This window comes from Nipponia nippon, unplaced genomic scaffold, assembly GCF_047370975.1.
Source record: "Nipponia nippon isolate SJK-2023a ecotype South Korea unplaced genomic scaffold, ASM4737097v1 scaffold_10, whole genome shotgun sequence".
In the NCBI taxonomy this organism is placed as follows: Eukaryota; Metazoa; Chordata; class Aves; order Pelecaniformes; family Threskiornithidae; genus Nipponia; species Nipponia nippon.
The window spans coordinates 5,966,816-5,982,530 of record NW_028262291.1 but is presented as its reverse complement, the minus strand read 5'-3'; the positions used below and the strand labels follow the sequence as shown (position 1 = coordinate 5,982,530).

The 15,715-nt window shown below is 36.5% G+C and overlaps 1 protein-coding gene across 9 annotated transcripts in view; it reads right to left on the bottom strand.

The window, feature by feature from the left end:
• The window catches only part of GAS2 (growth arrest specific 2), a 100,128-nt gene that overhangs the window by 44,154 nt on the left and 40,259 nt on the right, over window positions 1-15,715 (bottom strand). For all 9 annotated transcript variants that reach the window (XM_087743257.1, XM_087743210.1, XM_087743228.1 and 6 more), the window contains 2 exons: window positions 7,059-7,122; window positions 2,029-2,173 (listed from right to left, as the gene is read on the bottom strand). In XM_087743257.1, coding sequence (XP_087599383.1) covers window positions 2,029-2,173; window positions 7,059-7,122 — 209 coding nt within the window. The remainder of the gene's footprint in view (window positions 1-2,028; window positions 2,174-7,058; window positions 7,123-15,715) is intronic.

Sequence of the window (15,715 nt, the reverse complement as noted above, 5' to 3'; positions counted from 1 at the left end):
TTATTGTTTCCATACTAGAATGGGGAGCAAAAATGCTTTTGAAACTAGCCCATTGACCAATTTAAAGTCTTTCCAATTATTTCTGAAATTGTTCAATGTAGTTATCTGAATAACTTTATTACTTTGTGGAACAATTTTTTATAATTATTCTTAGCTTTTTTTTTTTTTTCTCTCTCAATCGAGGCATATTTTTGTGAAAAAATTCATTTTAAAATAACACTTTGCAGAGGAAGTCTACATATATTTTACACACAAAAAGTGCTTCTCAACTATCAGATGAGTTGTCCTCGGTTTGAACGTACAATCCTGAATTATTTTAAGATTAATTATTCCAGTGATTTTTATCAACAAACGGGTGAGTCTTAGCCTCCATTTCTGAAGAATCAAACAATTTAGATAGTCAATGTACAACAGGAATAACTTATATGAATTCAGTGGTCAGTGACTTAAATCCAAGTGCAGGTGCATTCCTGTATCTCTTGGAACGTGGTACCAAGACTGGGATTGTGCTTAGAGGACTATTTGGTAATGGCCATCTGAATGCTGCCTGATAATCAGGGATTTCTGACATAATATCCTATGGCAGTTATCACCTCTGGAGACACTCTTGAAATTCGAAGCTGAAAATGGATAGTATGAACTATGCCTTAATAGCTGCATCTACCAGGGTTCATCTAAGTAAGCAAAAACCCAGAGTAGCCAGACCTAACAGGTTCAAGGTTATTTTGAACTGCGTAAGCAAAATAGAGCCATCTTAGGCCTGTGGAGAACAAAAGCCAACACATTTATACTGGTGTAAAACAGAAGATAATGAGACCTTCACTCCTGATCCTGCTGTTGAGGCTTCCATTACCTTACTATCCCAAAGGACACAAAAGTATTATTGAGTGGAATTTGGAAATCAAATAAGGAAGCAGAAGGAAGAATTATATCCTATTTTATTTTGTGTCTGGACTATATGAGCACCACTGCTATTTTATGGTGTGAGTGTCTGGGGCAGTGCAGGTCAGGAATCTAGCTGGATGAATTCCATTCTGTTTCTATCCCCACTGCTTTCTAAATTAAAGGAGGTGGCTGGAGACAACCTTCATACTCTCTGCTCTGTTCCTGCAAGATACGCAGTCACCACCCTCCTTCTACACCTAACTGTTCTTTCTCAATTCTGTTGAAACATAAGCCAGTGCTTTTGCAAAGTTAAGGAAGAAACACAAAATGTAAAAAACGTTATATGTAATTATTTGCATCAAATAGTACAAAGTATTTCAATAAAATGAACGAACATTATATTCCATCTGCTCTTTGTAACAAAAAAGTGGCACACGGATTTTTCAAGAAGTGCTTTGTAACTCCCAGGTGGCACATCTACCTTCTAATATAGTCGTTACTATAGTAACTGCTTCTTTTTATAGAATATATTTGTACTTTTCAAGTTTAACCTCTTCGTGGTCTCAAAATGTGTCCTTTTCATCTGATTCCAGCTGTTTCAAATGAACCCCTCGAGGGTTTGCAATAGAGAAATGAACACTACACTATAGCGCAGAGAGTTTAATGAAATTCAAAGCAAGATACATTCTTTCTAACAATAAGGAAAAAAATGTTTGCTTTTTTACCACATGATAAACATTCAGAACAGCAGCATAAAAATTAGGCAGAGATAACTTAGAAGTGTTTGTTAACAATCTGTACAAGTCAGTATGGGCCAAATCTCCTAGTCCTGACTCAGTCCTTTCTCAGACAAAACACCAAGTGGGAGTTGATGAATAAGAAGCGAACAGAAAAAGAAAATGGAGAAATAAGAAGGGAACTTGGCCCTAAGCACAAAGCTAGGCTAAACTGCAGATCTCCTACACAGTGCGACATTTTTTCCAAACTTCAGACATAAATAATTGTGGTCAGAAATAACTTAACTCTATCAGTCTGCGTATCTTTAAAATACAGTGAAATGTTAAACTTGGGCTTCTGTGTGCTTTGCAAGTAAGTGCATACCAGAATGGGTCAGAGAGGAAGAAGCTTCCTCCCACAACTTACAGCATCATCCAACAGTTTCCCTGTGCTCTTTTTCGCAGGAGACTTTGTTGGTGACGGTGAAGGAGACGGAAGGGGGGCTGAAAGCGTTTCCTCTTGTTCAATCTCTTTCTCCAACTTTATTAATCCAGGAGGCTCCACCCCAAACCTTTTGGAAACATGCAAACAAATTACTAGTCATTATAAAGTATTACATATATTAAAACAAAACAGTGGAAAGAATTTATACTTTCTGTGTTGAACTACTGTGCAATAATAGAATGCTATATACATTAGTAAACACATAAAAATATATATATCAATCATTAATGCCATCATTCCAAATGAATACAAAAAATTAATTTAGATGGAATCTCTCAGTTGAAAATTTTACAGGGAATATAGGTTTTTTTCCAACTTCTCTGTCTGATAACACATATGTTGGCAAATGACTAATTTATGAACAAATAAGGCCTCAAAAATTCCTATACCATGTAGGACGGATTCAAGTTCAGTACATTTGCTTTTTTTTTTTTTTCCTTTTTTTTCTCAAACAACTCCTTTCAAATTACTTGACAACTTGTATTTTGTGTTGGTATTTTTCAAAGAAATCCAGATGAAAAGGGATTAAAGGTTACTCTGGTCTCAACTACTGCACTGAATTTATAGATAAATAAATAGAGACATGGCCAATAGTTTTCAGAAGTGGCTAATGCTTTGTCTAACCTATTTTTGACAGCCAATCTTCAGAACTCTGTTTACAGTGGCAAAACACTTGTAGCTCCAACTAAAACAAAATACATGCAACTTTGGCAGGGAGCATCTCAAACACAGCACTTGGAGAGCGAGCCTCTTTAAAACAATGCCTGCTTTTGAAAGCTTTATGGCAAGTGATTGAGTCAGTATCTCACAGCAAGCAGCAGAGCTTGGACAGATGTCAGAAGTCTAAAAGCCCATCCTATTTTCCTAATCATTGATAATTCCCCTCTGTTTTTTTATTTGCCAACACTGAACGAAAACCAGAAAAACAGAAAGATTTCCTTTTTCAGAGAAGGACTTCAGCTTGAAAAAGTTATCATGCCAGGTAGGCTTCTCATAGCAAACTACTTGCATAAATGAAACCATATTTTCTTCTGTAGTAGAAACATGCATAGTCCAGATGCAGAACTATGCTGACTTATCTAGGTAAAGATCTGCACACCAAAATATTGAGCAGTAACAAACATATTATGCAAATCTAAGCTAAATACCATAATAACGTTAAAAGCATACAGAGAAAGGGCATAAGCACATACACTGTCTTTTGTATTTTTATGATAAGTTTTAATTTAGTCACACTACTGCCTAGTAAATTAATATAAAGAACACCAAGAACCAAATCTGTGCTTGTATTGGCTTCTAACTGGCTCCGTCTGCCTAATGAAAAGTCAGCCAACATTGAAGCAAGCGCTTATATACAATCCATTTACTTCCTGCCTGTCTGCAGATGCCGACAGGCTGTAAATCATTAAATTCCCACTGGGCTTTAAGCCTACACCTGCATGCAGCCTTACTCATCAAATAAAACTCTTCCACTCTAAGCACTGCTGCTTCTTTCCTTCTACTGCTTTTCACAATCTCCAATTTTTGTCATTGTGACAGGCTTTTAAAGTTCCCTGTATTTCCAGTATTCTGAATTCCTCTGGTAATGAGTTGAAAAATAAAACAAATGAACAAACAAACATACACACATTTTTTTCCATATATTGTATCAACCTGAAGCAAAGTTGCTGGAAAGCTGAAGTGGTAAAACCCACATCTTTTCTGGGAGGGGTAAAGGTGCAAATTCTGGTCTGGAAGGTATGCTGAGAATTTCCTTTTCTGCTCTTTTCTAGCCTGCCTTCTCATAACTACAAATGAAGCAGCACTGGACTGTAACATGATCTCCAATAGACTTCTTAGAGCACCACTTCCCATTTTTACCAAGGAAAAATTGAATACAAAAGCAGAAAGATCTTGAAATTGCTCAACAGCAATTTCAAAAGACCTGTGGGAGTTGTTTAACCCCCCAGAGTTTAACAGTTACTCAAGAACTTCATTCTTTCTGCAGAAAAGATAATTTAGCTGTTTTCCATTGTATAATCTCTCTTTAAACAAACACACAGACAGCACATATATATGTATTTGCAAATAATTACATTCTCCGTGAAGTCTTGATTACAAAGATTACACAGTGATAGATTCTGCTTTCACATCACTTGAGTTTAAATGATTCACTCATGCCTAAAATACTTGGGAGAATGTTAGACCTGTGCGACCCACTGCCATAGCCCTGTGTATCATCAGTGCTCAATTTCATCCCGTAGGACACTCCCTTCTCTCATAGATGTTCTCACTCTACCCAGGTGTCATCTGCCGGTGCACACAGTGGCCCATTTTAGCTACTGAAATTTCACAAATGACCTCAGAATTTTCTTTTCATAAACAACTGAAATCCAGGATAGTTTATCGGGGTATTCTATTTTTATTAGTACCTGGGCTTTGAACTGCCACTCTTTGAGCCAAGTGGACACACCAGTTTTCCACTCACTGTGTAGTCCATCCATCCATCCTCTCTCTAATTTGGCTAAAAGGACGCTATGAGAGAATATGCTAAAAGCATTGCTAAAGCATAGGTACATTACCAACTGTCTCCCCTCATCCACAGAGTATCTGTTGAATGGGTTCAAGCTTAGCAGAACAGAGCTCGATTCTATCTCCTTCTCAAACAATTCCCATTCCTGCTCACTTGTGCCTCAATCCCAAGCCTATTTTCCTTAAGAAGAAAGGCCTGGGTTGATTTATGGGAGTTACAGACTCTGAAGAATAACAGTAATCTAGCTGGGCAAAGTGTGCTTGAGAGCTGGCTCCTTGTGATGAATAAGCCACTTTGAACATGTCTTTCTGCTTCTAAAACAGAAGAGAAAAGTAAGAAGTTATTCAGTGTCTCTTACTCTTTTCATTCTTTAAAAATATACTGAGGCACCTTTTCAAGGTCTCTGCAGCTCCTGTTCTGGAAAGCAGACCAACAGAGACTGTCAACAGACCCAGTCAACAACAGACTGTCAACAGACCCAGTTTGCTTTACAAAGCAAGCAGACATCTGACTGCTCTCCTGTTTAAAGCAGCACAACAACATTGTCAGTTTGATGTGCTCTTTCCTATGCTTAGTGGAGGCACCTATTCCCCTTTTCTCTCTCCAATATCGTTCTAGTTTACCACAGCTCAGGCAAAACTGGCATCGCGTATTTGCTTTCAATTTATATTAACCTGGTGTTCCTCTTCAACAGTTTTTGTGCACCTTAGAAACCTGCAAGATTATAAATGGGGTTTTGTTTGTTTTCAAAGAGATATTAGAGCAGGAACAAGTAGACAGACATGTTATTTGACCCCTAAGCTATAAACAAAAATAAAATACAGTAACATAAATATAATATATAAAATACAGTAATGATATATGGTAATATATATGTATTATAAATAAAAAAAATATTTTAAAGGCAAAGGGATAGATATGTGTAATAAATGAAAACATGATTCATTTATTGGTTCAGCATTTGTTTTCATGCCTGGAACAGACAACATCTGAGACATGGAAGCTTAAGACAAAAGACAAAGAAGAAGGGTAAGAGTCTGTCTTAATTCCCATGTAGATCTGTTGAGAAATCAAATCTTATTGCAAAATGAGATTGATCTGACTCAACCAACTTTAGCAGAGTCCAACGCTGCCTAACCGCTGACTTGCATTCCCTGAAGAAGCTGGATACTATCAAATAAGCAACCTGGGGCAGAGAGACATTCCTGACAGCTACACCCAGGTATAGGGTCTTCGGATGCTGGAAGGTCTATCTCCAAGCTGGGGATCTTGAAAGCACAGTTCGTTTGCTCAGGTAAATTAAGATTTTCGAAAATCAATTTCATTGAGCACCTACAGACCAGAATACTTTCTTATTCATGGAAAGTTGTTGGTTTGGGGTTTTTTGGGGGTTTTTTTGGCTTTTTTAGCCATGTTGGACTGAATCCCAGTTTTAGAGATAAGAAAATTTCTGCAAACTGGAAATAACTCTTTTTCTGGCCAACACTATTCCTATGCAAGCTTCCACTGACAGTGAGGGCTTTTCTGACACTTTTGGTCAAGAGACAAATTTCTCGTTACGCAGCTGCCAAAGTGAGTTGCATTTGCAAAATATGACTACCCATAACGCAATTATAACATGAAAATACTAGTTCTTAAGGTAGTAATAAACAGGAGTCTCCTTCACATTGATTGTAAGCACAAGGAATTCTTCTGAAAGTAATGAAACTATTTGAATAGCAAAGCACTCCAATTTGGTACACATGGATGAACGCGACTACAATTTACATGCAAGACTGGACAGCAGCACTGCTGTTCATGTATTTTGTAGCAGATCTTATGCTCTATGCTGCTTAATTCTGCATCTGGAAAAAGGGAAAAATCGCATTCTGATTACTGTCATTTTGATTGTCTAGCAAAAGTCACTGTTTTCTGGACATCAGAGATAATGCTACAATGTATTGAGGGTCCACCCTGGCTAGAATCATCTGACAGAGAACAGAGACTGTTAACTCCATTCTCATATTGCTTCTGTTGCTGAAAATCAGAGCTAAGTTTATTTAAATAAATAAGAGTCAGTGTTGCTTAGGTCAGATTTATGTCATGTGAAGATCAATTTGTTATCAGTAAAGTTAATGAAATCTCGGTTGTTTATAGAGAGAACTGACTGTTAGAAGGAGAAACAGTTCAAAGCTTTATTTAGAAAAAAATTCTCCACTCTTCCCCCTCCTGATATGAGGGCAGCCAACAAATACCTTCATTGAGGTGATGGTACAGAGATTTTATTCTATTTGTTAACAACTGCCCACAAGATATTCTTGAGTGACATCAAGACAAGCATTCTCCTTGAACCTAATCAGCATAAAAGTTAGCTTGAGATGTGCTGATTTAGTAAGTCTCTCAATAGCCACTGCTGTCAAGAATGTAAATATTTCTTCATTCATTAAATATTTTCACCTACCTTGCTGCAATCCTTCCAAGTTCCAGCAAACAAAGGCACACTTCTCTTGGCTGCTTGTGGAGAACTGGAAAAGCAAAATGAAGACGGAAAACATTTATAAATAAAAGCTATTTTAAACATCTTAGTGGTGAATGGAACCTAATCATCAACATCTGTAAATCTTGACTCAGATAAAGCTTGGTTTTCTTTGGCTTGCAGTGGAGTTTTACTGGAATAAAAAGGATGGGATTGAGGAGTGGTTCTCAGAGTGCAGACAATTTTGCAAGTTCCCATTTAGTTATCCTTTAGTTCCTTTGAAAATACCATTCTAAATCTAAATCACTGAGTAATTATTTGGGCTATTTGATAACCTGCAAGCAGTTCATAACTATTTCAAAAATAATCAAGAGCTCTGGCAGAACACTAAACTTGTAGAATGTCAAAAATAGATTAATAACACTAAAGTGATACATCTCTTTTTACAAACTATGAGAATTCCTATCCTTTAGATCACTATTTTCCTTAGCCTATTTAAATCACAAAAATAACAAATTGCACTAGCAAAGATATATCTAGTCCCGAATTTGTTATAGATCTAGTCTTAAAGCAAATATGAAACTACAATAGTTTAGGAATTCAGCTCATCATAGAAAAAAACTCAATGAAACAACAAAACCTTTTCTTCTCTCTATATATACGCACATAAATGCAAGTTTTCATCCCTAGATTCCACACAAGATCTGTAGTTTTTAAGCTTCAGAAGCAGCTGTAACACAGCATGAACTTCTCATTAAGAAATATCAACATAATCCAAGATAATTCTTTCTTTTTTCCCCACAATTAAGACCGGTAATGTTCTGTAGAGAAAGCCGGCAAAATACATAAGCAAATTCCAAAATCAATACATAAGGATAGGCCTGTGGCTCTTTGCATAATCAACTCCACAAAAGCCTAAAAAGCAGAAAGGAAAAAAGAAGAAAAAAGAAAAAAGGAATTGAGTACATTGTCATCTTCTCTCCAGAAATACCTATTGCAGTAAACCCCTCATGTTGTGGATAAAGTTCAGGTTTTAGAAATTTCCACAACAATCAAAAGATTTGTACCTTATGCTTTAGATTGAATTGACACAAAAAAATAATTGTGTGAATACCTATATAAATCAGAAAAATAGAAACAGCAATAAAATTTATTTGCTTTTAATGAGTTAAGGTCAAGACATCTTCTGTAGAAACATTTTGGTTATCTAAAGACTCACCTAACTCAAATGCATGAAGAAAAAAATACCATACCTGAAAAAGATATTTCAATGTCTAGTTAAAGCTTTGAAAGTCATTGCTTTGTCCTATACTGTAGGTATGACACCCAGAATGGGAATCCACAGACTTAAACATCTCTAAATAACTAACGCCTACTGGGGCGGATCTTCAGCTTCTACAACTTCAGCTTCTAGCTCCACTGACTTGAATAAAGGTACGGTAAGTTGCGTGAGTTGAATGCTCATCCCAATGTCTTTTACTAGTGTATAGGTAGCACTTAGAAACATATGCATTCTTCCCCTCTAGTCTCATCCAAATATATTTCCAGAAGTGAAACTGCAGAGCATGAAAACTAAAATGGCACTGCACTGGGAAAATTATTTTTATCCTTCAGCCATCTGTTATTAAGACTATAAAGGATGCAGACTTGGACATTCAGCTATTCTTGATATTCTTCCTTGCCATAACACAGTAAATTTATGAAACATTTTCCTTTACTAGTAATCAGTATTTTTACAGTGTTACATTCATAACTCTAGAAATGTATTCTGTTGCTTCGGTTCCAAACCAGTTGGGACTGCCCCAAAACAAAATTTGATTTTACAAAATAAGGCATCCCCCAAAATATAAATGGAATAAACCGGTTTTGGAATAGAGAAAGGGAGTCCAATATTTCTTAATTGCAATTCACACATATACACATCTGAATAAATTTTGGAAGGGAGGAGGAAACAGAGGCTCAAGTAACATTATGTGCAAAAAGATCCATAAATAGAAATGGAAGAGGATTTGATTAAGAAAAGTAAAACGTTTTTCTGTCAATGCTTAAAGCTCTGCTACCCAAACAAAATTCCAAGTCCTTTAGCAAATCGGACTCAACATAATCTAGACACATTTCATGCATTTCACATCAAACAACGTGACACAGTGAAATCATTGTTAGAGGATGAAGAGCTGTGCAGGCAATAACCAACCACAACAACAAACATCTGGTCATCTGATAAGGGGACAGTGACACAGCACTTCTAACAAGAAAATGTTAGCATTCCTGAGGACTATACCAGCATATGTATTCGGGAACTTCGGAGACAAACAAATGTTATTTTGTACACTGCAAGACCCACTGGAAGTAATTTAGATTCTCAACCCAAAATTTTCATATTTTTCCAAAAGTGCAACTGTTTAATAGGCTACCACCTCGCCAGAGACTGGTCAGGAGTTACAGCAAAAGCCACAGAGACACAGGACTGTACTTCCACACCTATCTTTGTCTCAAATGTTCAGTATAACCTTGAGCGTGCAAATTAAGACCATTGCCTTTTGGAACAAGTAGCACTTTCAAGTGCCTTGGATTTCTGAGTATTTATTTTGAGATACTTTTTGTCTGGTCCTATTCCACAATAACTGAAAGAACTCGATATTTAGTCACTTTCAAAACGCTGGCTCCTAAGCTTTTTGGAAAAAAAACTACCTTTATACTTTTTTCCATCTAGAAAACAGAAAAAGAAACATTTCTTACACTTGCTTTTTTTTAGTTTTACGTATAGAAGTTGAGTTCATCAATATTTTCGAAGCACCGCCTCAACTTTTTGACCTGACCAGTTACTTAATCCCAGACATACTACATGGCAAACAGACATTTGCTAAGCAACAGATATTTCTGTAATTGTAGCAATTTATACGTAGTTAGACACAGTAAGTACTGGAAGCTGAAAAATTATTCTTAGAAGCTGTCTTCATTCTATCTACAGCCACATACACGATTCACTGCACATCATTTGAAGTCTACACTCAACACAGTGCAATTCATTTCCAGAACAGTGCTACTGTATGCTGTGAAGAATTCGAAGTAAAAGGAAGAATTAAGATTCCTCTAACACTTCTATGAGGTAAGTAGTATTATTATCCCCATCTTATACATAGAATTAAGGTATAGGTATAAGACACACAAAAAAAGCATACTTATCTAGGTGCTATTTTAAAATACTTACTGCCTGATCTCCAGAGTATTGCTGAGTTTCCTAATGCTACATTTTGTATGAAAGCAAAGCCAACACAACCAGTGATTGCATTAAAAAGTCTGATATGGATCCTCCCGCTGCATGTGGGAGTGATGTGATAGAGCCATAGTCACTTCTTCGGACGCCATTCAGTAGCAACATCAAAATACTATCCTTCAGCATCTTGCATCATTCTGCAAACATCTTCAGATTTTTGCAACAAATGAGGCATGGGAGGAGAAAATAACATACCAATAAGAGCTTCCTTCACTTCATGAACCATACCATACCAAGATGTTGGCAGAGCAAGGTCCATCCTAAAGAGAATACAGCTCTTTTAGGGAAAAAATAGTTTAACTAACATAGTACAGCCGGCCTTAATTATAGTCCAAATACTTCACTTTGCAGCATTAATACAATTTTTGTATGCAATTTCCTGTAATTTTTCATGCTTTCATATATGGAAGAAAACAATATTCCTGGAGAATCATTGGCCGGTCCTCCCCTATCAAACATTAGCAAGGTGAATTGTCCAAGTAGGTGACTATAAACAAGTGGCAATTTGTAAATGTAGAAGACACATGCGCTACACAGATCTACTGCATAAGATGAATGGAAATATCCACCTTGCCAGAGAATCTCACTGATGATATTTGCTTGACAAGAAAGCAATGTGAACGTTTATAAATAGTGCATACAAGTCCAGCTTATTTTAGATATCATGTACAGTTGCAGACCCTTTTGCTTTCCATCTCATTCATTTCAAATCCTTCCTATCTGCTGCCCTCATTGCCTGTATCTTTTCAGTCTACTTCCAGCCACTCTTTTTCAACAATACTTCCCTCTCAGCTCCTAGCAAGCTTTTATCGCTGCTCCTCTCTGGCTATAACTTCTTTCTCCACGCTGCTTCCATCTTGTTGCTGCCCCTTTCCCCTTTTACATGTCCTCCTCTCCTGATCACTCACCCCTTCTTTTCCACTCTTGTACTTCATTTCTTTCCTACCTACTGTTCATCACATTTCTGCATCCTTCACCACTCCCTTCCCCAGTGCCTGGATGCTACCAGGAGAAGCAGAGAGCGCAGAGGAGGAACAGCCTCTGCTTTCAGTGCTGATCAGCCCCTGGGGCTGTGAGGAGGCAGAGCACACCCTGCACATGGAGACCATGTGTTCGCTGAGCACGTTTAAACTGAGAGTGTTCACAATAACAAATGTGAGGGGCTTTGTTTTGTTTGTGGCTTGGGGTTTTGTTTTGTTTTGTTTTTTTTTTAAACTAGCGGAACACCCAACCATGATACAGGAACAAACTTCTTACACCTCCCTGCCAAGTTTCAAGCCTTGGCGCCTAACATTTTTATAAACCATTATTAGTGGAGTCAGCTTTTCTTCTAAACATAATTTTTTTTTTAAAGATCTCAAGCACAGCTGAATCAAAAAACTGAATGTGATTTCTGCTTCTAAAGCATTTTTTAGCTCACTAGAAGCAAAGAGATTTTCCAAAGGGGATTCGTGTTTATTATCATAGGCTTCCAATTGCCATCAGAATTCATGCAAGTTTTTCAAAAGGTTGATCCTTTGATCCTTCTTGTTCTTGTCTTTCACTTTCTCCTTTAATATTTTTTCTTCTGATCCTACAGTAATCTTTTTTTTTTTTTTTAAATGTTGCTTTGGCAACACTTACTCTGTTCAACTTATCCCAAACATATCCTTGCTTCTGCGTCAAAGAGTTCTACTATGACATACTTAAACCAAGGAGTTGTGCTCCCCCGCCCTCCATTTCAGCACTATCACTTTTGGAAGTGTCAACACAATTAATGTTTCAAACACAGTAGATCTATGGATAGTAAAGAATTATCTAGAACGAATATAGAGATCATCTAAACATTAATAATTTACTGGAATTCATTAATTTAAGATGCTAATCCAATGGTAATAACACAGTGTCCAGGATGCTTCTATAGTCCTCAAAACAAGACATATTCAAAAATAGTATGAGTAGTTTAGTAAAATGTTGTGAAAGACAGGACAAAGCCTTATTCTGATGCAACTACATGTAAAATGTAACATGTTATTACAAGCTGTAGATGTGTCACTGTGAAAGACTGGTCAAAATACTTCCATCTTGTAATATGAAATTAGATAAACTAGAGTATTACTTAAAAAAATCCTTTACCCCTATGCATAAAATATTTTTAAGCAATCAACATTTGAGTGTTTTTTAAAAAAAACTTTTAAAAAAAAACAACATTAGAATAGACATCAGAGGTGTTTGTGTTTAAGTCTACTATTTCCACTAAAACACTAGATACCTTTGTTTAGGGAACCTGCCAATTAAACTCTATAATCAATAAGCTGCATCAAAAGAAGTCCATGTCACACACTGTGTGTACACACGCACAATTACAGAATATACAAGCACAAAACATTAATAGAACAATATCATCCAACAACTCCCAAAACAAACAACACACATTAGCATGCTGGCAGATTTGGTGGCAAACCCTTTTCTTGCCGGGTGGAGTCTTTATCATAGAAGAGATGCAGAATATTTATTGGTTCCAAATCCTATAACCATCCAACAACACGATGTTACCAACAAAGAGTTCATAACTTAAGCTTTAAATTCACTTAACTAAAACAATCATAGAAAATCTTACCATTCTCACTATTTGGCCAAGAAGATTTTTCTTTGAGTGTTACACTCTTCAGCCTTGAGCACCATAATTACAAATATCTCCATCAAGAATGTTTCCATAAATTGAATTACCATAGCTGTGTGGATCTCCTGCCCTAAAACCTACAAAGGGGAACCTACAAAATACACACTTCATGGGAACAGAGGAGTTACAGACAGTATTACTTTTCTTAGATTGAAAAGATGTAGTGCTTTATGTTCCAAGTCCTAGATATGGGACACATTGTGACCTATGAGATATCCAAGAACCCCATTCAAAGACAGTGTATCTCAGAATTTGCCCAAATGATGAAAGTTTGGACTTTGGATCATAGTTTTTGTTATCAACAAAGCTAATTCCTTGTTCCTTAAATACACTAACTATAAAAATAACAATTATGAAAAGCATGCCAAATTGGTCAATGAGTGCAGGGAGCATGCAGAGTCCCCTTCTATTTTGCAGCATTCAAGACTATCCCTACGTACCGTGTTGCTATGTTTGTGACAGATGCTAACGTCCTTTCTGCAGCTCATACAACAGGCACAGCATCCACCTTTTCTTTGCAGAGGCATTAACTCTGAGACTTTACTGCCATGTCTCTGCATTAAGATAAGTGCAAAGGGCAAAATACATATAGATTGCTACCTGTCAATGCTGGCTGTATTATAAATCTTTACGGAAAACTATATTTCCAAGTTGTTTTCTAAACTACATTAAAGCATCATAACATGCAGCAAGACAAAATATATCATATTATAGACTACTAACTACAGGTTAGTAGTACAAATGCATTGTTTTCAAACTTTCGAGCTCTCTACTGATCTCTTTCAAGGATCTTTAAAGTAACTCTACTGATTAGAAGGCATAAACATATCTACCAGCATAACAAATACAGCTTTTTTTTTCTTCTATTTATTTTGAAGAAAGACTTTGATTCTGTTTCCTTGTTTACTTGAGCTGGATAGCCCAAATCCAACAAAGCATTTGAACCCGTGCTTAACTTTGGATAATTAAATAAATTAACTTTAGATAATGAAATAAATTACTAAGTCATTCCAGAAGCAATGGACAAGCACACAAAGTGACTGGAGGAGGTCTACTCACTTGCTTGTCTGGATCAACCCTAGAATGTTAAGGTTTTGCAGAACCAAGCTTCTAGGAACACTCAAGATTCCCATTAGTATCACTCGCCTGCAGGCTCCTCAGGCATGGACTGCACCTATCTGCTATAGTGCCTGCTTGCCACAGTTCCATTCCAGTGAGGAATACCTTCATACGACTTCAATCTGAGTGCTAAAAAAGTGGGAGTGTTGGATGCATTGACGTGCAGTTATACTTGCATGATTTCAAAGACTTCAGAACTCATTAGGATGAGGACATATGTTTAAGTAATGAGAAATAACAGCAATTAATAATTTCTTAGCTAATATATATCTAATTCTGATTTCTGAATAGACTTGGGGCTTTTTTTTTTAAATCAGTAGCGTTATAAATCCATGATTCAAATGTTTCAGTGCAATAAGTCTTCAAAATTATTCTTACAATGTTAGAATACAAATTTGCCAGAAAGAGGCCTCAGGAATGTTACATGTGATACAATGTCATGAAGAAAATATCACTATGTGCATCTAATTAAATAATACAGTATTTACATACCACAAGGCAGGTAGAATAGACTAAAAAAGGAGGATAAAAATCAAGTCAATTAAGAACATTAACACAGTAAGGTTCCTCAATATAGACAGAAAATAGTTGCTTTATCATTAGCAATTTACACATCAATACAGTTTATTAGACATGGCGGGGGGGGGGGGGGGCGGACGGGACGGACAACCCACAAGAAAACACAAAAACATCTGTAACCATAATTTCACCACAATTATTTATTATCAAAATTACAGCAGACTTCCATGAGGCAGTGTGAACACTTAGATGTCATTCAGCCATGTTTCTCACCACTTTGAATAGAACCTTTGATATTACTTACTTTTGCTGAATTTTTATTTCCTGTGCAGTGGAGAAGGGATTTGTGGGAGAGAGAGGAACAGAAAAGCTTTAGATCGGCAACTGTTATGATCCATCATTATTTCTAAGGCATTAGAAAAACCTCAAATTAAATCAAAACTTTAAAGAGTTCTAGCTCAAACTGAGGGAGAATAGTAGCTTCTATTTTTATCTTTTTTAGAAATGGCATGGTCACTATCCTCTTCTCAAGTTGAGGAAAATAGGTCAAAATATTATCAAGTCCTAATCCTATTTCCAGCACCGTAAGTCTTTTCAACAAGTACATTCTATAAACAGTAACACTCAGAGAAGGAAATCAACAGAACCTAGTTTTTAATCAGTGAAGAAAATCAGTCACTAATCAAACAAATCTAATACAGCACAGGTTTGCGGACTGTGTATTTGGGCATATTTCACTTCAGTTTTCTGAGAGAGGAATTCACCTTGAACATCAACTTTCCAGGTGCATTTGCACTCAGTGTTAGACTGTGGCAGGCAAAGCACTGGTTATGTGTAAAAATTAACTTATCCAGGGAATGTCGGTATTTCAGCTATGCCAAATCCATCTCTAAACAAGATCTGGTTTCTTAATAATGCATGAGATAATTCCTTATAAACATGCTCTCAATTACACAGTTAACCTATGACTGGAACAATGGTAAATTGCTGAGTTTACCATAGCAGTATAAAGTCTAAATTCATTTAAGTGTTGGATTAACCACAGGTTCTTCTGCTTATCTCAGT